At 51.2% G+C, this 24,781-nt stretch overlaps 1 protein-coding gene and 1 long non-coding RNA gene across 2 annotated transcripts in view; both read left to right on the forward strand.

Annotated features, from left to right (window-relative positions):
* Positions 1–2,035: 2,035 nt before the first annotated feature.
* LOC144731144 (uncharacterized) lies at positions 2,036–7,608 on the forward strand. Its single transcript, XR_013587916.1, has 3 exons — positions 2,036–2,143; positions 3,880–3,972; positions 7,320–7,608. It is a non-coding gene; the product is annotated as an uncharacterized LOC144731144 (long non-coding RNA).
* Positions 7,609–9,799: 2,191 nt separating this feature from the next.
* Positions 9,800–24,781, forward strand: part of NISCH (nischarin) — a 29,222-nt gene continuing 14,240 nt past the window's right edge. Inside the window, 10 exon segments of the mRNA XM_078612223.1 lie at positions 9,800–10,079; positions 15,014–15,097; positions 16,623–16,808; positions 17,781–17,829; positions 18,401–18,616; positions 19,280–19,359; positions 19,696–19,791; positions 20,619–20,780; positions 22,783–22,851; positions 24,086–24,271. Coding sequence (XP_078468349.1) covers positions 10,002–10,079; positions 15,014–15,097; positions 16,623–16,808; positions 17,781–17,829; positions 18,401–18,616; positions 19,280–19,359; positions 19,696–19,791; positions 20,619–20,780; positions 22,783–22,851; positions 24,086–24,271 — 1,206 coding nt within the window. The 5' untranslated portion in view covers positions 9,800–10,001.

The following is a 24,781-nucleotide window of genomic DNA, read 5'->3' on the forward strand; positions in this document are numbered from 1 at the left end:
CTATGTGAGTCTATTAATCTCTGGTTGAGTCTATGGGTCTCTACGTGAATCTATTAGTCTCTAGTTGAGTCTATGGGTCTCTATGTGAGTCTATTAGTTTCTAATTTAGTCTATGGATCTCTGTGTTAGTCTATTAGTCTCTAGTTGAATCTATGGGTCTCTGTGTGAGTCTATTAGTCTCTAGTTGAGTCTATGGATCTCTGTGTGAGTCTATAGTCTCTGGTTGAGTCTATGGGCCTCTATGTGAGTCTATTAGTCTCTAATTTAGTCTATGGGTCTCTATGTGAGTCTATAAGTCTCTAATTTAGTCTATGGGTCTCTATGTGAATCGTGGTCTCTCCACTGCTGGACTAAGCCATGGTGAGAGCGCCTACCTGTTTTTAAGTTAGTAATTGTGGATTTACGGATTAGTCTCGACAGCCCATAACTTTCGTTGTTTCAAGTGCGGTTATTTTTTTCCGCGCGAATCCAGCGTGGAACCGAGTTCGGATGAGTCTGAGTCTGCGCCGTTTCTCGATTTGCATGAAATCGTTCAGCGCTCGGTTCCCTGATGCCGATCTGCTCAACGTAACATTCACATCGTTGTATTTCACATTGTCGTGTTGTGCAAGTGCCAGAGGTGTGGACTCGAGTCATGTGACTTGGACTCGAGTCAGACTCGAGTCATGAATTTGATGACTTGCGACTCGACTTGGACTTGCATAACAATGACTTTGTCCCACCTATGAGATGTGGACTCGAGTCATGTGACTTGGACTCGAGTCAGACTCGAGTCATGAATTTGATGACTTGCGACTCGACTTGGACTTGCATAACAATGACTTTGTCCCACCTCTGGCAAGTGCCGTATTTTAAAGTGCTGTACCGGGAATGTGGTGTCACCCATAGAGCCGTACGCGGACCCCAAATCTTCGAATGTAACGTGCAGCGACTCCCTCGGTCTTCGTTTGCTGATTGAGAGTCCACAGAGTGGGCGTGTGAAACGAGGCAGTGATCACGAGTAGCTGTGCACCCGAGGGGATTTCCCACGTGTGAACGTGACCCGAATCTCCCGGCAGCGTTACCACGACAGCAAACAATGCCAGGTTTAACAACAACAAAGCACAACACGCGTTCAAATACAGGCACGCGACGCCTCGCTTGGCGCTGCTCTTAGCGCTAATCGAATCGGCGCTAAATGGGGTCGTTACAACATTGTACGTATGGGGATGCGTTCCCGACGGCGTAATTTCTTACGTGTGAGCAACATACGGGGGCTTCATTGGGGTATCAGTAATAGCGCTAATAATCAAATTATAACAATAGAAATGTTAAACATTCTTTCGTAAATAAAAAAAAACATTTAATAACATCAGGAAGTATAATGGAATGTTCTCACAAATGCATTTTACTGCACTCCTGCACGTCAGCGGTGAGAGGCTAGGTGGGTGACGAGGTTAGAGACGAGGTGGGAGACGAGGTGGGATGAGCTTCTGCACTCCCATTCCGGGCTCACTCTCAGAGAAGAGCTCCAGGCAGGACAGTGATTGACGCCCTCCGTCGAAATGTCTGTGGTGAGTGAGGTCTCTTAGATGCAGACTGAGACTCTACGCTGGTTCTAGATTTGAAGCTTTCGTGACTGCAAGGATTCATATTCTTAGGTTTTTTCGGTAAAGTCACGTAGGTAAAAAATTAATAAAAGTAAAATAAAATAAAAATCACGACGTTTCGGAGGCAACACAAGCCTCCACCTGAAGACGGAGGTTTGTGTTGCCTCCGAAACGTCGTGATTTTTTCTTTTATTTTTTTTACTTTTATTAATTTAAATTTTTTACCTACGTGACTTTACCGAAAAAACCTAAGAATACTCTACCCTGGCCTCGTGAGCTCTCGCCTGGCTTAAACAAATCACGTAATCGTGACCAAGAATCGTAATAATCGAATCGCGGGGAGTGGGCTTGAGAGGGGGGGTGGGGGGCAGATAGTCCGTCGCTCTCATTGGCTAAACGCCTCCGTGCATCTCTCTACCTGTGTGAGAACTGGAAGTGGACGCGAGGTGAGGATCACAGTCAGTTCGCGAGAATGTGCTGCAAGTGGACGTGCTCCCGCTGCCTGGTTGGGACGATATGTTTCCCATTTCTTCCCTGCCTCATTTGCTGGTGGTGTAAGTTTTTGTTTTGACTTAAGCTTGTGGATAGAACAACGTTTTAAAGTGTTTTTTTTAAACATAAATACAATCGAGTTGATCAAATATAAATGTTGGTTTGTACATCATCACAATCCTAGATTTGAAGCTTTCGTGACTGCAAGGATTCATATTCTTAGGTTTTGTCGGTAAAGTCACTTGATGCAGCTATCGCGCTGTGACGGTTCCACCTGAAGACGGAAGCTTGTGTTGCCTCCGAAACGTCGTGAATTTTATTTTATTTTTATTTTACTTTTATTAATTTTAATTTTTTTACCTACGTGACTTTACTGAAAAAATCTAAGAATATCATCACAATCCTTAGCCACGGTCTGTCCACTGTTATCGTTCGGCTTGCTTACGTCGGAAAGCTTTCGACCGAGTCTCAGGACTCTTTTTCAGGACTGCGTGATGACAGATTTAAAGCATTGCCGTGTATCTTCCAATTGGCAAAATATGCGGTGTTCACTTTTATTTTTAAATTTCACAAATTTGTACCATGACGCTGGCACACAGCGAATGCTCACCTCTTACGAACGGCGCCACGGAATCTCCTGAGGTCCGCTGTACAGCAGAGCGCTCCGTGTTTACGGCAATGCGCCCGCAGTATTAACCAGGGCGGTTGCCAGGGCTCGAACCGTGAACCGCACTACGTCTAAGCCACGTCAGCGCCCTTCAATCACTGCTCGATGAAGTCTTCTCCATGCCATCACGGTCGCTCTAGAGCAGTGGCTCTGAATCTTTACTGCAGCCTTGCACCCCTTCGGTTCCCAATCGTTAAAACATGTATAATATTCACATATTAAACATTTATAATATTCACTAGGGGTTGTTCGGGGGCGCCAATGGCGTCTATGGCGCCCCCAAACAACCATTTATGGCCAGCCAAACGCTGCGGCAAGGATGACCCGAGTTTGCGTGATAGTTTATGCCCCTTGACGAGATTAGCAAATGTCGGTTTCTAGATTTGAAGCTTTCGTGACTGCAATGATTCATATTCTTAGGTTTTTTCGGTAAAGTCACGTAGGTAAAAAATGAAAATTAATTTTATTTTCATTTTATTTTACTTTTATTAATTTTAATTTTTTACCTACGTGACTTTACCGAAAAAAACCTAAGAATATGAAATGTCGGTTTGTACGTCGTCATTCGCCGTGGTCTATCCACTGCTGGGTGAAAGCTTCTCCATACCATCACCAAGGATTTCGAGAGCCTGCATATCAACGCAAGTCATCGCCCCACGTCAGTCTTCCTCCCATTTCAGTTTTGATACACTCAAACGTTTGAATTGCCCCATGTAGGCAGAGTAAAACAACATCATCGTGGGTACACTGTAAAAAATAATTCCGTAAATTTACAGTAACTTTTCTGGAAGAAAGTTGCCAGTGAATTTTACCGTAATTATACGGAAGATTAAATCCCATTTTTTACAGAAATATGTACATAAATTTACAGTAATTGCTGTATTTTCACGTAATACCATCCGTGTTTTTTACAGTAATTTCTCCGTAAAGACACTTTTGGATTCAGTTAAAAAAAACAATATATCCCATGACTATAAAAAAAAATGGGATCTGTAAATTAACAGTAACTTTTCTGGCATAATTTTTTGTTTTGAATTGTGTTATCTTACTGTAAATTTCTATATTTTTAAAGACACTCCATATTTAAAAAGTCCATTATAAAAGCGTATACATTTTGCGATGCCATTGCAGTGGCCAACGATGAAGAAAAACGCGAAGATCAAGAGCGGCGTCAAACACACGTCTCTTTTGTGGACGTGCCTCGTCCAGTCAACAGGCAACCAGGTGATACCAGCCAACTCAACAATTCCCTTTCCGCAATGCTCGTATTACATTCTTCGTACTTAACAATGGGGTTTAGGGACGCAGGCAAACGGTCATGCCCGGACGTGTCTGTAATAAAGGGACAGATTTTGGGCGGCGGTAGAAAAAAAAAATATAGATGTGTGCAAGATATATTGGCAAATGTCATCTTTTAATTTTAAAATAGTTTATTTATTCACACGTCAGACGCACGGTGCTTTCCAACAAAACAACTTGCAGCCCCGGCGGCAAGTTGGCGAGGGCGTGTGCCGCGGTAGTGAGATGTTAACAACCTCGCCTGGTCTACAGGAGGTCGTGGGCTCGATCCCGAGCCCGACCCTGACGCCTGCTGCTGTATATTTGAACTTTTCCTGTCTCTCTCCCCATGGTCACGTGGATTTTTCTCCGGGTCATCCGGTTTTCCCCTCCATATTTAGAATCAACATCACCGTTTAAGAATATTTGTCTGGTATAAAAATATAGAAATAAGCCACCACTTCATTGAGCTATTATTTGTGAGAGCCAGGTCGCTTCTGAAAAAAAGCTACGCAACTCAGTGTGACCTTACCTGGTAAAATATAAATAGATTCTTTATAGTTTAAGGAGATTTCTCAGGGTCGGCTGAACTTTTCTTAAGATAAACACGGAGGGAAGGGTGGGAGAGGAGGGGAGGACCCTCACCCGCAACGGTTCAAGCCTGACTCGATATATAGCACCGATATTTGTTGTCAACACCTGTGTAATAAACCCGCTCCGGACGATATTGTGTCTTGTTGTCTTTTTCGATTTAAAGCTTTCGTGACTGCAGGGATTCATCTTCTTGGTTCTTTCGGTAAAGTCACGTAGAAGGGAAATAATAAAATAATACAAATAAAACATAATAAAATAATTCTCACGACGTTTCGGCCACAACGCAAGCAGCCGTCCTCAGGTGAAGAACAGGTCTGTCGGAAAGACAGCGTCTGAATGAAACACCACCAGGCTTGGAGCGTATATTTAATCTGGGTTGGAGGGGGAAGAGTGCTTTGACAAAATAATTTGCATATCAAGAGGAATTTAGCATATTTATGGGAAATGCAGATATGAGATTAGTCATTAATTGTGGAATGCGTAGGAGGTGGGCGGAGGGTTTCAGAGTCATAATATGCCCGTGTTGTCTTTTCTTTATTCGTTTTCTGGTTACACGGCTCCCTCACATGCCGAGTCCCTTTTTCCCGTTGCTTGAGCGTGGCGTCGCTCGCCCCCTCGCTCGCTCCCTCACGCCGCTGGCTGACGGCGGCGTGCGGGAGACAGCCTCCGGCCTGCCACGTGGCCGCTGGCGTGCCCGAGGCGCAGACGTGGTCTCTCCCTTCAGCCCCTCTCCACTCTGCCACGCGCCGTCTCTCTCCACCCCTTATATCCCCTGGCCCACGTGATACCCCCAGCCAATCCTCAGCCTCTCCCCTGGAACCTTCCAGATGTTGCTATGCAGCCACAGGGCCACGCCCCTGGCTCGCCGTCCCATTGGCTGTGGGCTGAGGCCGGCAGAGCCTATCAGTTACCTCCCCCCCCCCCCCCCCGGGTGGATCCTCATATTACATCTGTGTAGAGTTTGTACTAAATCAAATCTGCCGAAAGTATGTGTCTGTGTTTATATATCTGGATGGCTTCATGAACGAATCTTTGTTGATAGCCAGTGGGATTGTAGAGTACCCTCGTCTTGGCAAAATCAATTTCGTGTGTGCCCACAGCGTTAAATCAATGACCAGCCACGGCTGGGGTATTGGTCCTACCGTGTTTCAGATCCGCCTTGTGTTCACGGACCCGGTCTGAGACATGTCGCTTAGTTTCCCCAATGTAACTGCTGCCGCAGACACAGCTTATTTTGTAGACACCGGGGTATTGCATGTCGGGGGTCGCATCCTTCACAGAAGGGATCAAATCACGAATTGTATGTACTGTGTTGAATCGTACCTGAATCTTGTGTTTGCTCATGATTTTGTAAATCTTTTCGGTAACCCCTGCAATGTATGACAAGGTGATTGTTTTGATTGGATCCTCAGATGGTTCTCTCCCAACGGTTGGGTTGATAGCTTTACGGATTGTGTAGTCCGAATATCCATCTGGAGGGCTTGGTGTACGTGCTCCAGTTCACTGGCTTGGTGGTGATGGTCGGAAATACAACGAGCTCTGTGGTGTAGAGCTTTGATGAGGGAATTATTCTGGGATAGATGGTGGTGGGAGTCAGGTTTTAGGTAGGCATCCATCCGTATGGGTGGCTTTCCTCTAGACAGAGTGTCCCATTGAGCCATCAGGTCATTTTTAGATTAAAACATCCAAGAATGGTAACTTGCCATCCTTTTCCACCTCCATGGTGAATTTGATAGCTGGGTGTATGGAATTGATGTGGTTTAAGAATTGGTCCAATTCTTCAACTACACCTCGTGCCTCCAAAACATGGCTGCTTGAGTCTCTCTCCTTGTGACCAGTGACGTGACGTGGGGTTATACCATTTCGTGGACTATTCCTGAGGGGTGTTTTCTCTCTCGAAGCATTCGCAGTGTGAACTCAGCTGTCGATTTACTGCACAGAATACAGGCAGTATTTCCCGGTTCATGAAAGTGATGCGTAAAACGAGAGTTCGTAACTCGGAACTGCTTATCGCCATTAACTTAATACAAAAAATGAGGGTTGTGTTTTGGACAGTCATGACAACTCTACCCCTAACGTACAAATATACAGCTATGTTACTTTTCACAATACAAAACTAATAATATGGAATATAGATAATAACATTTTTAATAATATTTATTTAAAACAACAATATGTAACCTATTCTTTAGGTCTTTAACTAAAGTCGCGTAGATCGGTTGTTATTTTATTTCAACCTATCTACGTGACTTTACCGAAAGACCCAAAGAATATGAATTCCTGCAGTCACGAAAGCTTTAAGTCAAGATTTAACATGTCAACTTTTCAGGGAACTGACCAAAAGATCTGCTGCATGTTGGAATGACTGGCAAGGCGATATGGAGTAGTTATTGTTGCACTGCAGGGACACCGTGACGCTGCCGCGGATAGATGACGCAGCCTCCCCGCGAGCTTTTTGTTTGATCTCCTGGCACGTGCCGTGTTAAATTTCGTAAATGCAAAATAATAGATTTCGTTGATCGAAAAGTGTCCGTAATTTGTCATTTGCGCTCACGCTAAATTTCCGTAATCCGAACGTTCGTAGATCGAGGGATGCGACACCCGGTGTGCAAGTTGTGACCAAGTGATATTTGTATCTTGTATTTTCCCCTCTTCCCCCCCTCCAACCGCACACGCCTGCTTCACGCGTTGGACCCCAGCTCGTGACTACAGAGTTCAACGCCGCGCTCCGCCTCCACAACCCCGAGTTTTGGCCGCCAATGTGGAACAAGCGGTCATAATTGACCGTGTGCGAGGTCAGGCTGTGGTGGCGGAGCGAGTTCGCGCAGTTGTCGCCGATGGCCGTGGGAACGTGCACGTGGTGGAGACGATCGAAGTGAATGCCATCGGTTAAGATTCTATCGCATTGTGTAACACGACGCAAAACTAAATTCCCGGTGTGAATTTTACCTTGACAAAAATTGGTTGCTCGCTTACACAGGCGCATGTAGGGGCCGTCCATAGATGACGTCACGCACCTGGGGGGGGGGGGGGGGTCAGACATTTGTGACGATGTGTGACGAGGGGGGGGTTGAGAAATATGACGTCACATCAAAATGCGCAACTTTAAACAAATATAGACAACACGTTCTACTTAATTAAATAGACTTTTTAATACATGTTTTATCCTACAACATCAGAGTGCAGCGCCACATTAAATACGCACTACAATGACAATAGTTTAAAGCGATTTGAAGCATGTTTTATTTTTTGGGGGGGGGAGGGGGGGCAGAGCTTTGTGACGTCATATTTGCAGGGGGGTCTGACTTTATGTGACGTCGTGTGACGAAGGGGGGGGGGGGTCAAATGTCGTCCAAAATCGCGTGACGTCATTTATGGACGGCCCCGTACTGCATGCAATCTATTCTTCACGAGAATTACACGGCTTGGTGCGGTACTTATGATTAAATGATCAAATGTATAGCAAGGCAATTGTACGTGGCACGTGATCTGTGACGGCAGAGAGTGCGTCATGAGCAGGCCTGTCGAGAGACACCGGGGCCTTGTGTACAAAATGGCGGTGCGGAGTCCCACATCTCTCCCCATGCCCCCATCACCATATTTAGCCTGGATAGTCAACAGTATTCAATTCAATGGCACTCTTTCGGGAAATCCTATTAATTCTTGTATTTGGCATGCACACACTCAAACTTTGCCCATCATCGTGGATTTAACCATTAGCACCAAATTTCTATCGCGAGATTCCTGCATGTAAAGTCCTCCTACTGCACTGCTCGCGATGACGCTGCCACCTTGGGGCACGTGCAGCCCATTGCAGGTCCCAGGTCACGTGTTCTCAGCATCCGGTGAGGTTTGGTCACGCGATTTTTCCTACTTAATCTTTGTTTTATATATTGTACTGTACACCAAGGCCATAATTATAATAAATATTGGGGGGGGGGGGGGATACACATCCCCCCCATATTCAAATATGCTCAAAATGTCCCCCCAATATTTTGCTATAAAAAGTAATAATATTTGCTATGCTATGTAAATAAAAACAATTTGCTAAACCTTGGCCACAATATCTCGACTTGTCTTCATATAAATCAATGCGTAGATTTATGTTTATATGATTGTGGTTACGGTTGTATACTTTATTCATCCATAATCTCTGCCATTACATACAATGAAACAAGAAATGGTAAAAAAGTAAAAACAGAGCAATGTAATACAATACACTATTAGACATTATTGTAAAAAAAAAAGTCCATCCCATGTGTTATTATTCAATATTTTAGGCAGGAAATTAGTTTTCAAATTTAGATATTTTTCTGAGTTGGGACCCCCAGACCCCCTGGAAGTTTGGTCCCCCCCCCCCCCCATGTTGACTCCATGACAGAGGTCCCAACCGGGTACCCGATACCCGTACCGTACCCGATACCCGGCTACCCGTACCTGGCCGGAAGATGGATACAAATTGAGTAATCATTGGGCGGAGGTAGGGGGAGGTAGGGGGGGAGGTAGGGGGGAGGTGGGGGGGAGGTAGGGGGAGGTAGGGGGGGAGGTAGGGGGAGGTGGGGGAGGGAGATAGGGGGGAGGTGGGGAGAGGAGGTGGGGGTGGGGGGAGGTGGGGGAGATGTGGGGGGAGGTGGGGGGGGAGGTAAGGGGGAGGTGTGGGGAGGAAGATAGGTGGGAGGTGGGGTGAGGAGGTGGGGGTGGTGGGGGATGTGGGGGGATGTGGGCGGAGGTAGGGGGAGGTAGGGGGAGGTAGGGGGAGGTGGGGGGGGGGAGATAGGGGGGAGGTGGGGAGAGGAGGTGAGGATGGGGGGAGGTGGGGGGGAATGTTTGGGAGGTAGGGGGAGGTGGGGGGGGGAGATGGGGAGTGGAGGTGGGGGTAGGGGGAGGTGGGGGGGAGGAGGTGGGGGGGGAGGTGGGGATGGGAGGTGGGGGGAGGTGAGGGGGAGATGGGGGGAGGAGGTGTGGGGGGGGAGGAGGTGTGGGGGGGGATGTGGGGGGGAGGAGGTGGGGGGGGGAGGTGGGGGGAGGAGGTGTGGGGGGAGGAGGTGTGGGGGGAGGAGGTGTGGGGGGGGAGGTGAGGGGGGGGAGGTGAGGGGGGGGAGGTGAGGGGGGGGAGGTGAGGGGGGAGGAGGTGGGGGGTTGAGGGGGGTGGGGGTGAGGGGGGTCGATGTTTGTCAGATCGCGCCCCCGTGTGGCCTTTCGCCGCGATCGCCCCCGCACTTGTGAACGTCGCCGCAGCGGCCACGGCCTACGCGGCCCCGGCGCGCCTTGAGATCGTCAGCTCTGAAGGGAGACGGTGTCCACCTCTGCTCGTCCTCCTCCTCGTCCTCCTCGGCGTCGTGGTCGTCGTGGTCGACCTCTCGGCCGCGGGGAAGGAGGCGATGGCCATCGTGGCGGAGGGCGACGGCGTGGACAGAGCCGTGCGGGTGGTGGGGGCCGAGGCGGTCGACTCGTACACGGTGAGGGAGACAGCAGTAGCAACATCATCAGCAGCAACATCATCAGCAACATCACAAGCAGCAACATCAGCAGCAGCAACATCAGCAGCAGCAACATCATCATCAGCAGCAACATCACAAGCAGCAACATCATCATCAGCAACAACAGCAACATCAGCATTAGCAACAACATCAGCAGCAGCAACATCATCATCACAAGCAACATCATCATCACAAGCAACATCATCATCAGCAACATCAGCAGCAGCAACATCATCATCATCACAAGCAACATCAGCAGCATCATCAGCATCAACAACATCAGCAGCATCATCAGCAGCAGCAACATCATCAGCATCAGCAACATCATTATCACAAGCAACATCAGCAGCACCATCAACATCAGCAACATCAGCAGCAACATCATCAGCAGCAGCAACATCATCAGGAGCAGCAGCAGCAACATCAGCAGCAGCAACAACAACATCATCATCAGCAGCAACATCATCATCACAAGCAACATCATCAGCAGCAACATCATCACAAGCAACATCAGCAGCAGCAACAACATCATCATCAACATCATCAGCATTAGCAACATCATCATCAGCAACAGCAGCAACATCATCATCACAAGCAACATCATCATCAGCAACATCATCAGCAGCAGCATCATCACCAGCAGCAACATCATCATCACAAGCAACATCAGCAGCAGCAACAACATCATCACAAGCAACATCAGCAGCAGCAGAAACAACATCAGCAACATCTTCACAAGCAACATCAGCAGTAGCAGCAACATCATCATCACAAGCAACAGCAACATCATCAGCAGAAGCAACAACATTAGTAGCTATAACCTCATCAGCACCAGAATCAACATCATCACAAGCAGAATCATCGTCATCAGCAGAATCATCAGCAGCACTAGTATCAGCAGCAGCAGGATCATCGCTTTCACACAGCCACTCACATTAAACTCGTTACCACAGCTGTCATTGTCATCATCAACGCATGTACCATCACCACCACTACCATCACCACTTCACCACTACCACCACCACCATCATCACCACTTCACCACCACCATCATCACCACTTCACCACCACCATCACCACCACTACCATCACCACTTCACCACTGCCATCGCCACGATCACCATGGACAATCACCACGTTGGTCATCATCATCACCACCACACAGCAACCACGAACACCTCCACACGATCTCCGTTGTCACCACAACCACTGTGACCACAACCACTGTCACCACAACCACTGTGACCACAACCACTGTCACCACAACCAATGTCACCACAACCACTGTGACCACAACCACTGTCACCACACAACCACTGTCACCACAACCACTGTCACCATCCACATTAATACATCTCCACTACAGCCACCACCAGCACCACGTGTGTGTGTTAGATCAGTGTCGCTGTGTAGGATGTCTGTGTCATTCTTGTACGTGTGGTGGTAGTGTTGTTGTTGTTAATTGCCGTCGCATTTCCTCATCTGCGAGAGAAACCAAAGGCCGAGCAGAGCCTACGCTCTTGCCTAGAATTCTGCCGCGTCAGGTGCGAGGGCCCCCCGCCAGAGCCTCGTGACACGGCGGGGTGGTGCTGTGTTTATGGTTTTGTTTACAATGATAATCTACTTATTAAACCGCAGTACCTGGAGAAAAATCCACGCGACCACGGGGAAAGAGACGCAAACTCCAAATATACAGCAGCAGGCGTCAGGGTTGGGATCGAATCCACGACCCCCTGCATATCAGGCGAGGTAGTCAACATCTCCTAGCCACCGTGATGATGATGAGAGAGAGAGACACGCAAACTCCAAATATACAGCAGCAGGCATCGGGGTTGGGATCAAACGCACGACCTCCTGTATAACAGGCGAGGTAGTTAACATCTCTTAGCCACCGCGATGATGATGAGAGACACGCAAACTCCACATACACAGCAGCAGGCGTCAGGGTTGGGATCAAACGCACGACCTCCAGGTTAACATCTCGTCAAATGGGATAACACGAGAACAGCTGCACAGACGGGCTCAGAAACCCAGTGTCTTTACTGCCTCCTCGCCACATCACAGCCCAGCGCCTTTGGGAGTTGCACAAGTCTTTGCGTGATCCACCAACCCTTGCCATTAAAAGTAACGGGCATCGTGTACCACCGCTTGGTAGTTTTGGCTCGGCACAGCTGCAATCCAACGCTGGAGGCAGTGAAGGTTGCCGGATCACGCGAATGTTGCGAAACTCCGTTCCCGTGAGCGTCCAGGCGACATGCACTGTTCAAGTTAAAGTTAATTTATTAGGTAGAGCCCTGTGAGCCATTCGGCTCTTGAATCGGGTGCAACCGCAACAAACAAAAAACAAAAACATGAGCAAAAAACATCTTAAAGTGACTATGTGACTTAGTGCAAACAGAAAATCCAAGAAAAGATAGCAAAATATTGCAGAAAAAGCACCGTACACCAACGCTGTGTGCAAAAATCCCAATGGGATGCAAGTCAAACAACAACAACCACAAGGCAACTTAGATTAAGGCCATCAGTCTAACTCTGAACTACAACAAACAAACATGGCCAAACCAATACTGGCTTGCCAGGAGAAGGTGGTAGAGAAATTGTGGACTAATCGCCATCTGTTCCATCTGTATGGGATAGCATTGCCCCCTTCCTGCGTGTTGGTTTTCTCAGGGTGCTCCGCTTCCCCCACGTATATAAACCCTCATTAATTGGCTGAAAACATCTTAGTTCGTTGGCATCTCTCTGTGTTGTGGATCGTGCAGGGTTGTGAGACGCGGTTTGCATGAACCATGCTATTTAACGAGACAATTTTACAAGACTCTCACGTGCATCCTCATTCAATCAGGAGACCCCGTGTAGAGCAAGCAACGTGGGACATTGCCAGCATTGCTAATGTGCACTTTTTACCCTCTCCCGTTCCAATGACATTCGTGTACGATTCCAAAACGGAAACGGAAGAAAAAGTCAAATAACTTTGTCGGTACTGAGGCTCCCAAAAGGCCGTGCGGGAGGGCATGTGGCAGAGGTTGGCGCCAGCTATCGCAGAGTGCGGTCGTGTCGCTACAGTTCTCTGCGGTGAAAACAACGTTTTTAAAAACAACGGCGCTACGCCTCTCTTAATAAAAACACGTTCCTTCGGAGTGGGCAGGTAGGAACTTGGTTGGACAGCGCATTCGTGCACGACAGACAAATATGCACGACAGACAGACAAATAATCCCTGGTGAGCAGTGTGGAACCTGTTGTTCCTACCTGTAGTAATATTGAGCAGCTTGCGCGTCCCGAGATTCGGCGGTGGACGGGACACCCACCCTGCAACTTGCAGACGTCTCAGAATGGGAAAGAGTTAATCGCCGCCCAAAAGAAGAGCCTCTCGTTTTCAATTTACCCAAGAAGCAATGTTCTGTGCTGAACCGAATCGGATGCGGCTACCTCCTGCACCGATGGAAAGTTATTATCGCCCGCAGTGCGGCTGCAGTCACCAATCTCGAACCACGGGACCACATAGTAACGCCACTGCCTATGGGTCTCTATGAGTCGTCAGGTCTGGTGTCGGAAGTTTACGAATCTCACACGTGATTCTATGGACGTCTATGGGAGTCCGTGGATCTCATTGTCAGTCTATGTGAGTCTGTACCTGAAACCATGGACCACATTGTGACGCCACTTTCAATTTCAATCATTCACAGGCAAAAATTAAGATAGTTTCAGGTAGTGAATGTTAATGTCTCACAGTTTGAAGAAAGAAGTCCTAAGGCCGCAGAACTTACTCTCTTGGCTTGGACAGTAAACCATATCAATCATATGCTAAATTCCTCTTGATATGCAAATTATTTTGTCAAGGCGCTCTTCCCCCTCCAACCCAGCTTAAATATACGCTGCCAAGCCTGTTGGTGTTCATTCAGACGCTGTCTTTCCGACAGACCTGTTCTTCACCTGAGGACGGCTGCTTGCGTTGTGGCCGAAACGTCGTGAGAATTCTTTTATTATGTTTTATTATTTTATTATTTCCCTTCTACGTGACTTTGCCGAAAGAACCAAGAAGATATCAATCATTGCCAGGCTTAGTGTCCGGGCTTGACTCGTTAGATATAAACGTGGGGTCACAATTCACAAGTTCGCCTTTTCCTTCACTGTCATCATTTTTCCGTCATTGTGTTTGCGTAGAAGTGCTCACTTGACTGAGCGTCACGTCAACCTTACAGGGCAACGGAGGTGGTCGTGTGCATAGGAATGGACAGTGGCGTGTCTGAGTGCCGGCTAATGTTTGACTCCTCTCTCTGATGTTAATGATTGTCAATCCACTGCCGTACGATGTTTTCCCCATGCCAGTCATGGGGTTGTTCGACCATGCTTGACCATACTGGTCAGTGCGGATTGGTGGTGGGGAGCATAGAAGTACAGTGCAATAATGGGAGTGCCGTATTTATGGTGGGCTCCCGAACAAGCACCGTCCAGGTTTAAGCCCCCCCTGCTTAGCTTCTGAGACTGACAAGTGTGGGTCCATCCAGGGAGATTTGGTTCAAGTATGTGTGTATACATCTGGTACATCTGGTATATCTATATATATGGGTGTGTGTAGATATGTGTCAAGTAGTGGTTGTGCAGTGGTTACCGCGCTACGCTATAAACTCGGCGACCCGAGTTCGATTCCCGCTCATGACCACCACTAGTGACGATTATCTGAACCAATCCTGGGCCTCCCCGAGTTAGACTCAAGACTCAAATGAGTACCTGGTGCGGCGTGTAAATGCTGCCATCTGGGGAGACAAAGGCGACCGGGCGCGGTGCTGGCCACCCACCCCCACGTGTGCCGTGCCGGCCTTCATAGCTCACTAACGGCACTTGCCCCGAAAGTCTGTTAAGGCTTCACAGGGCGGGGGATGATCTTCGTCTTTGTGTGTCTTACCTCCAGGTTTACATCATAGAGGTGCGGGTCGGAAGACACCGTTGGACCGTAAAACATCGCTACAGCGCCTTCCACGATCTCCACGAGCGAGTGAGTGTGCGCCTACCACTGTCCTGTCCCACAATGCCAGTGGTAAGAAGTTGCCGTCGTCATCATCATCATCATCGTCATCATCGTCATCATCGTCATCGTCAGCCATGGTCTGTGCACTGCCAAATGAAGGCTTGCCGTGTTAGTCGTGGGGGCCGTTTGGCCATCCTTTATCGCGGCTGGTGATAGCGGGTTCTTGAAAGTGGGGAGCATAGACGTGGAAGCATAGTACAGTGGAACAATGGATTTTTACTGTTCTTTCTGTTTCTATGCATGGTGGTTCCCCCGCACAGCAGAACTGTGCAGGATCAACCCTGCTTCACCATCATCATCATCAATCACGATACATGGGCAGATAGCCCCACAAATGTGGTGACGTCACAAAGCACCAATCACTTGCCGTGCAAAGTATATACATTATTGCGCCCCCCCCCCAAAATACAAAAGTCTATTTTTAGACTTTTAGCATTGTGTACAGTCTGGAAGCTACCCACATGCCAAATTTCAAGTTTGTTGCATGTTGGGAAGTACGCTAAACATTTCGAACAGACACACATTCACAAATTTCCCTTTTATATATTTAGATAGGCGCTGTTTCGATTATTTCCCTCCCTCTCCTTGTCATGCCCTCCCTTACAAAAAAAAACTACCCTCACCCCCTTTCAGTGGGGCCCCATCTGTTTTGGGGCAGGCGGTATGCTCCCCCCCATCTTTCCATCCCCTGCTGTTCATCACCGGTGTAGTTTATGCCGACGGCGTGCGGCATGCGCGTGAGTCACAACATGATGTAACGCGGCCTGCGCATCGCCTCAATGAAAAAAATAATAATTTAAAAAGATCCCGTGACGTAATTCGCAAGAGTCGGCCGACCTGTGCCAGCGTCACCGCGGGATTTATTTATATATTTATTTATATAGCAGTCGCCTCCTACTGGCGACAAGCCTTGGCCCCCCCAGTCTCTCTGAGTTCTGGCCTGGTTCAACAAAACGAAACTTTAAACTCCCTGAGCAAATTCCTCACCCTGGTTTACAAAACTTGCGCACGTTCTCGCCCCAACGTATCTCGCTTCACCTCGTTTCACTCTGCGCTCCTCCTCGCCCTCTCCGTTCACAATCCGAGCTGCAGTCTCTCTCTCTCTGAGCTCCCGTCCCCATCGCTAACTCCGTCCCTCTTCCCAACTTCCCGACCAATCCGTCGCACTCACTCATCATTAACCACTCTTTGTCACTCTCATCATCGTTGATTTCACGCATCGTCATATTCGTCACGCACGACCATCACCTCCCATGAACTCATCTCATCTCAGCGCACTATTCCGCTGTGCAAATGAGCAATTAAGGCACTACGTGAATTAAAATAACATAAGAACTGCAGTCCTTTCGTGGAAGAGTAGGCCAAAAATATCCACTCTGTGTGCCGTTCCAGCATCAGCAGCGGCTTGAGGAAGAGATTGCAGGGCTGCGCCTTTATCTTTGACCTCGTTGACCCTCCACCCCCCCCCCTCCCCCCCCGCGGTCACCCTCAGCTGGTTCTGCAGAAGCAGGTGGAGCGTGCCCTGCTGCCGCCCAAGAGGATTCTGGGTAAGAACTCGCGGGCGCTGGTTGCTAGGCGACAGCGGGAGCTGGAGCAGTACCTGCAGGCCCTGCTGGAGGTGCGGAGGGGGCGGCCTCTCCCCCCGGCACTCGCCACCTTCCTGCACTTCCACTTCTACGTGAGTGACCCCCCCCCCTCCTCCGCCCCCTCCCACCCGGTTGTCAAGGAGGGCCTCACCAAAGGCGGCCGGGCGTGGTGCTGGCCACCCACCCACCTCGTGTGCCGTGCCGGCCTTCATAGGTGCTGCACGCTAACAGCACCTGCCACAACGGTCTGTTAAGGCTATTTGGGGGATCTTTGTATTTGTCTTACAGAGGTTCACGCTTATTTCTGTACATCTGTAAGTTAAACTGATGCATCTTGGGTATGAAGTTGTGTGGCGATTAGGGACACGCCCCTTTGAAAACCGGCCACATTGATCAGCGGGCTGCCCAAAACTTGAAGAGATGAACCAGAGCTAAAAGAAGTACTGTTTTGCAAGTTGAGCGTGCCCTGCTCCAACCCAAGAGGATGCTGGGTAAGGACTTTAAGGGAGCTGGTCGCTAGGCGACGGCGAATTTTGGCCCGACGACTTCCCGCCGGTTTCCGTGCCGCTAATAGAATACTTCCGAAGGCAAACGCGCGTTCGAGAGCGTTACGTGAGCCACGCTTAAATTCCGATTTAAAGCTTTCGTGACTGCAGGGATTCATCGTCTTGCTTCTTTCGGTAAAGTCACGTAGAAGAGAAATAATAAAATAATAAAAATAAAACATAATAAAATACAATTCTCACGACATTTCGGCCACAACGCAAGCAGCCGTCCTCAGGTGAAGAACAGGTCAGTCGATAAGACAGAGTCTGAATGACACACTCCAGACTCATTCAGACTCTGTCTTTCCGACAGACCTGTTCTTCACCTGAGGACGGCTGCTTGCGTTGTGGCCGAAACGTCGTGAGAATTATTTTATTATGTTTTATTTTTATTATTTTATTCTTTCCCTTCTACGTGACTTTACCGAAAGAACCAAGAAGATGTGCCACGCTTGTGCGTGAATGCATCTTTCTCCTGATCGCCCTGAACCCTCACCCCCGGCACGGTTATCTCTGCAGGAGGTGAACGGGATCACGGCGAGTTTGGCGGAGGAGCTCTTCGCTACAGGTATCGGCAGCGCTCGCTCACGGCCAACACCGGTGGCGATTGTCTGAACTTGCTCCTGGGCCTCCCCTAGGTCAACTCGGCCTCAACTGAGTACCTTGTGCGGTGTGTAAGAACATCGTCACTGGGGAGACAAAGGCGGCCGGACGTGATGCTGGCCTCGTGTGCCGTGCCGGCCTTCATAGGTACTTGCTAGCAGCACTTGCCCCAACAGTCTCCTAAGGCTATACGGGAGATCTTTGTCTTTGTGTGAGCATCTAGTGCGGTGGGGAGCAGTGGTGCAGCGGTTAGCGCGCTGCGCTATGAACCCAGCGACCCGAGTTCGATTCCCGCTCACGGCCAACACCATTGAAGATTATCTGAATCAGGTTTAGGGCCTCCCCTAGGTCGACTCAGGCTTAAATGAGTACCCGGTGCGGTGTGTAAACATTGCCACTGGGGCGACAAAGGTGGCCGGGCGTGGCGCTGGCCACCCACCCCCGCGCGTGCCGTGCCAGCCTCCATAGGTGCCCCTCACTAACATCACTTGCCCCAACAATCTGTTGAGGCTACGCGGGGGATCTTTGTGTGGCAGGGGAGGAGGTGCTGGCGGGGGGAGAGGCGTTCAGTCTCACGCCGCTGCAGCTGCACGCCATCACCTGTCGCCTGCGCCTCTCTGAGCCCCACCTCGCCGCCACGGGCCCCCCAGAGCCCGCCGGGGGTCCTCCGTCCCTGCCGCTCGACGCTCGCCGGGACCTGGCGCACGTCCTGGACTTTGCGTGCCGACTCAAGTACCTCAAGGTGACTCGTCGTCTTGTCGCAGAGGTTCGCGGTTTGAATCCGGCAGGCCGCGCTGGTTAATACTATTTTTGTTTTTAAACAGGTAAGGCCCGCCAAGCTATGTAGATCGTTTTCAGAAGCGACCTGTCCACAACTTAATGGCTTATCGCCTAGAAACGTATAGCAGCCAAATACTCTAAACGTGTGATGTTGATGTTTTAAATGCGGATGGAAAAAAAACGGAGGATCCTTGAGAAAAATCCACACGATCACTGGGAGAGAGACATGCAAACTCCAAATATACAGGCGTCGGGGTTTGGATCAAACCCACGACCTTCTGTAAACCAGGCGAGGTCGTTAACATCTAAATGCATGTTGATTCTAAAGGGGAAAACCTGCGGTGTGTGTGTGCGTGCCACCCGCTTAACGGTGGTCGCTAAAGAACTTGTGACGTCATTCGAACGAGAGGATGCCATGGCGTGGCAGCGTCACGGTCCACCTTTGACCAAATTCGACAAACTACGCCGCAAATCTTACTTGGTTCAAAAACGCGTGGCAATCATCGCGGCCTACTGGAAACAAAATGATCATGGCCCTCCACATATCTCCTCTTCCAAGGGAGATCCTGAGGACAAACGCACGGCAGAAAGCGTTACAGAACGGATGCGAATGCATGATTTTTTTTTTGTTTAAGACGGTGTTGGCAGCAGCAACATTGAGGAATGCCGGCTGCCCTTCGACCTGTCGCTCTTCCGTTCGCTGCACCATGTGGAGGTGTGTGCACAGCGCCTAACCACTCCACAGCCCCACCACGAGCTTGCCAACACACCCACCACGTTACCACACCTCTCGCATACCAACACACCACACCAACACATCACCCCACTAACACACCGCTGCCTGCGCCGACGCACCACCACACTGGCAAACCACCACATGACTGCATTACCACACCACCAGAGCATGCTCTTGCTAGGCTGTGCCACTGGATTTGGGATGCGCCGATGTGGCGTGGTAACGGTGTGTATGCTGGCGTGTTTGTGTCCGCGATGGTGGACACCTCGTGTGTATTGTAGATTTTGTGTGGTGGTGGTGGTGGTTTGTACACAGATCAACCACAGCGACGCCAAGCAGGTGCAGGGCCTCGCCAATCTCAAGTCTTCCTTGGCCACCCTCGCCATGCACCACTCCACCGACAACCTGCAGGTTCGCCTGGGGTGAGGGCGGCAAGGGTAAGGGGACAGTGTGAGAAGTTATGGCAGCGCCCGGAATGGGGGGCGGCATTATGAATCTGTGGGCGGCACCAAGGAATGGGGGCGGCTCTGGGAGTGGTACCAGGAATGTAATCCCGTTACACCAGAAGAAAAAATAAAATATCTTTACCGGTACCGATGCTTCCACAAGGCTGCGCGGGAGGGCCTGTGGCACAGTTTTGGCTCCGGCTATCGTAGAGTTCTGGGCGGTCGTGTCGCTGCAGTTTTCTGCGGTGAGTGCAACGTGTTTAAAAACAACGGCGCTACTGCACCTCTCTAAATAGATTGAACGCTGAGCCTCTCACGCGTTCCGAGATTCAGCGGTGAACGAGTCGCCCACCACCCCGCAACTTGCATTACGTCTCGCGACGGGAAAGGGTGAACGTATGGAGCACAGCAGAGCTCGGCTCATCCCGTGGCTGCCTTCCCGCCCGCCTGTCGTCCCCTCCCTGCGAGGGCGAGTGACGATAGAGAGCTCGCTGAAGCCTCCCATGAACCACGTGACTTGTGTGTGGCCAACCCCCTCCCCTCTCCCCGGCCCCTCTGAAAACAGACGCCGCTCCTCCTCCTCCTCCTCTGTTGCAGCTCACTTTTGTTTCCTCCTTGCTGCTCTCTTCCCTCTCTCTTCCTCCCGCCTCCCCTCCGTCAGCGAACGCTGCGCGAGTTGCAAATTGAAAGTCGCCGCGAAAATAAAACAACACCCGTGTCAGAAGAGCGCGAGTTGTGATGTGTTGTGGCCCTGCCCCCGCCCCCCCACCGCAACGCACTGCCGCCCTTTAGGATGTGCTGGAGCCGGAGGGACTGGGGGCGGGCGAGTGGGTGGTGGAGGGCGAGGGCCCTGCAGAGGGGGAGCACTTGCTGAGCGTGCAGCTCCCCCCTTGGGGGTCCCTAACCACACTGGACCTGTCCCACAACCGCATCTCCCGCATCGACGACGCGGTGGTGAGCGGCGACCGCGGCTAGACGGCGCGCGGCCACTCGCCCTGTCGCGTGTGCCCGCCGGGATTCTGTCGCACCGCACGTAGCCAACCGTGCCGCTCGTGCTCGCCGTCAAGCCGAGCCCCTTCCTCGTCGCTCTGATAGCAACTGCTGCTCACGGTCGCCACAATTACTGCTGCGTGCACGTTGGGGACGGGTTTCAAGTTTGCGCTTTTGCAGATGAAAGGTATTCAGATATCGGGGATATGAGCGGCAGGGTGGCGCAGTGGTTGTGCCTCACAGCGAGCAGGGTTCGATTGCAGACTTTCTCTATAGAGTTGGTATGTTCTCTCTCCTGTTCTGCAGGGGTTTCCTCCCATAGTGAGAAAAAAAAACGCACAGTGGAACTGGTATCAGCCAAACATCCCACTGCTCAAAAGCGACTTGCAGATTACTCAATTGGGGTCACACACCAGCAGCAGCAGCCGCAACATCGCTCCCGACTGCGAACACCTGGAAGGACCCTCCTGAAAACGAGGGTTGAGACTCAGTTGAGGCCTTCCTGAGTAAACAAGCAGAACAACAATAACAACGACAACAACAGAGAGGACTGTGCGGGAGGACCGTGTCGATGACCCAGGACAGGAATACGTGGAGAGAGAGAGAGAGAGGAGGAGGGGGAACCAGGAAGGCAGGCCCCACATGAACGGGAAGAATGCCAAGAGCGAGGAGATGATTTCGTTGTTAGGAGACTTTAGTCACCGTGGCTCAAGGGGAGTGGAGGCAGTTGGGCAAAAAGGCAGCAGACAGCGGGTGGGGGGGAGGGGGGGCGGCAAGATGCGTGTGTGTACCTGTAACTTGGTTTGTACCGTACGTAGGCAGTCGTGCTAATCGGAGGTGCGATGAGAAGGGAAGGGGGATGCTGGGAGGGAAGTCCCCCAAGGCGGGGCAGAGAGGAGGGCACGGCTGAAGATGAGCAGCAGTGAGGAAGACGGAGCTCTGGGCAGGAAGGGGAGGAGGGTGGGGGGGAGGAGGGGGGAAGGAGGAGGGGGGAGGAGGAGGGGGGGAGGAGGAGGAGGGGGGAGGAGGGGGAAGGAGGAGGGGGGGAAGGAGGAGGAGGGGGGGGGGAGGAGGAGGGGGTAGGAGGAGTAGGGGGGGAAGGAGGAGGGGGGGGAAGGAGGAGGAGGGGGGGGAAGGAGGAGGGGGGGGGAAGGAGGAGGGGGGGGGAGGAGGAGGAGGGGGGAAGGAGGAGGGGGGGAAGGAGGAGGAGGGGGGGGGAAGGAGGAGGGGGGGGGAAGGAGGAGGGGGGGGGGAGGAGGAGGAGGGGGAGGGAGGAGGAGGGGGAGGGAGGAGGAGGGGGGGGGGAGGAGGAGGGGGGGGGGGGAGGAGGGGGGGGGGAGGAGGAGGGGGGGGGGGAGGAGGAGGGGGGGGGAGGAGGAGGGGGGTGGAGGAGGAGGGGGGGGAGGAGGAGGGGGGGGGAGGAGGAGGGGGGGGGAGGAGGAGGGGGGGGGAGGAGGAGGGGGGGGAGGAGGAGGGGGGGGAGGAGGAGGGGGGGGGAAGGAGGAGGGGGGGGGGAGGAGGAGGGGGGGGGGGAGGAGGAGGGGGGGGGGAAGGAGGAGGGGGGGGGAAGGAGAGGAGGGGGGGGGGAAGGAGGAGGGGGGGGGGAAGGAGGAGGGGGGGGGAAGGAGGAGGGGGGGGGAAGGAGGAGGGGGGGGGAAGGAGGAGGGGGGGAGCAGGAATGACTGTGCTAAGCTGTCGTTGAGGGGAGGGTGTTTGATGATGATGGAGGGGGGGGAAGAGAGTGAGAGAGCATAGCAGGAAGGATGGCGCAGAAGGGAGTTGAAACGGAGGAGGAGGAGGAGCGGCATCTGGGGAGAAGGGGAGGGGGTGGCCACACACAAGTCACGTGGTTTATGGGAGGCTTCAACTCCCTCCGAATGTCACTTTGCATTATAGAGCTTTAGGTGTCCACTGAGGTTCACAGTGACGGGTTTTGTGACCACAAATGCGCTACTTTGTGTTGCAGAAACTGATCCCCAAAGTGGAATTTCTTGACCTGAGTCACAACGCCATCACGGAGATTGCGAATCTGCAGGTTTGACGCACACCGTCACACGCAGCGCCCTGCCCGCCCCGTCTCGCCTAGGTCGACTCAGCCTTAAAACGAGTACCCAATGCTGTGCGGAAACATCGGTACCGGGGAGACAAAGGTGGCCGGGCGTGGTGCTGGCCACCCCCTCGGTGCGACATTCCGACCTTCATGTTCACTCGCTAAGAGGACTTGCCCCAACACTGTTACAGGCTACATGGGGGGCATGATTCCTTGCAAAAGGTTTCTATTTGGTGTTCAAACATCTTAACACCTCCTGTTGTATTGACAGAAAGGGTACAACCGATTCTTATTTGTTCATACTTTGTCATACTTTGATAATGGCAAAACATTTCCATTTTGGGATCTTGGTCTTTCGTAAAAAAAATGTTTAACTCAGGATGTGTAACACGCACGGTTTGTATACACTCCTGGGGACGAGAGAGAATGACTCGGAGGGAATGATTCAGAGAGAGAGAGAACGATTCAGAGAGAATTAATGATTCAGAGAGAGAACGATTCAGAGAGAGAACGATTCAGAGAGAATGAATGATTCAGAGAGAGAACGATTCAGAGAGAGATTCAGAGAGAACGATTCAGAGAGAGAGAACGATTCAGAGAGAGAACGATTCAGAGAGAGAGAGAGAACGATTCAGAGAGAGAAGGATTCAGAGAGAATGAATGATTCAGAGAGAGAACGATTCAGAGAGAACGATTCAGAGAGAACGATTCAGAGAGAGAGAACGATTCAGAGAGAACGATTCAGAGAGAGAGAATGATTCAGAGAAAGAGTGATTCAGAGAGAGAGAACGATTCAGGGAGAGAATGGTGCAGAGAGAAATAATGAATCAGAGAGAGAGACAGAATGATTTAGAGGGAGAACGATTCAGAGAGAGAGAATGATTCAGAGAGAGAGAGTGATTCAGGGAGAGAGTGGTGCAGACAGAAATAATTATTCAGAGAGAGAGGGAGACAGAACGATTCAGAGAGTGAGTGACAGAATGATTCAGAGGCATGCGATACACCACAAACGAGCAGATGAGGCATCAAGCCCCAACATTGACAATCGCCCAAACTCTCCGTGTGGTCCTACATTTCGATGTAAAGCTTTCGTGACCGCAGGGATTCATCTTCTTGGTTCTTTCGGTAAAGTCACGACAGAACCAAGAAGATGGTCCTACATTGTTGATGGCTCCCCCTCCCCCCTCTCCCCGTGCGCCCGCTGGCTGGGCGTGAGCAGCACCTCTACAGCCTGGTGCACCTGGACTTGTCCCACAACCGTGTGGGCGCGTGCGTGCGCCTGCACGGCACGCTGGGTAACGTGCGCACGCTCAGCCTCGCCGGCAACGCCTTGCGCAACCTCGCCGGCCTCGCCAAGCTCTACTCCCTCGCAGCGCTCGACCTGTCCCACAACGGCGTCGAGCAGGTGACCGAGCCCCGGCATAGGAATGTGGAATTTGTTTAGCGATTTTTGTTTTTGTTTGTTTGTTACGTTACCCAAGGGAGATTTGATGGGCCCGCCAGGGATGTTTTTTTGCTAAACCCGGAGCAGTAGGAGTAGTGGTTGGAGGAGAGCCACGTGAGCTGCTTGGGGTGGCGACGACGCAAAATCCCCGTACAGATGGGACACGGATGGAAATCAACCCCACCCACTTGCTGCGCTGCAAGGCGTGAGACGGCGACCGAGTCACCCGCGCCGCGGGGAAGTGGGGAGGGAGTTTCACGAATGTGCGCGGGTGATCAACCAACCCACGCTGCCTCCACATCGCACCAGAGGTCGCAACCCGGTACCCGATACCCGTACCCTACCCGATACCCGGCTACCCGTACCCGGCCGGGTACGGGTACCCGTTTGCGACCCTGGTGCGGCCGGGTACGGGTACGGGTAGACCGTGAGTCACTAGTGAGTAACCGTTTGTCACTCATTTCCCAACGT

The sequence above is a fragment of the Lampetra planeri genome, chromosome 38, assembly GCF_965212315.1.
Source record: "Lampetra planeri chromosome 38, kcLamPlan1.2.h2, whole genome shotgun sequence".
In the NCBI taxonomy this organism is placed as follows: domain Eukaryota; kingdom Metazoa; phylum Chordata; class Hyperoartia; order Petromyzontiformes; family Petromyzontidae; genus Lampetra; species Lampetra planeri.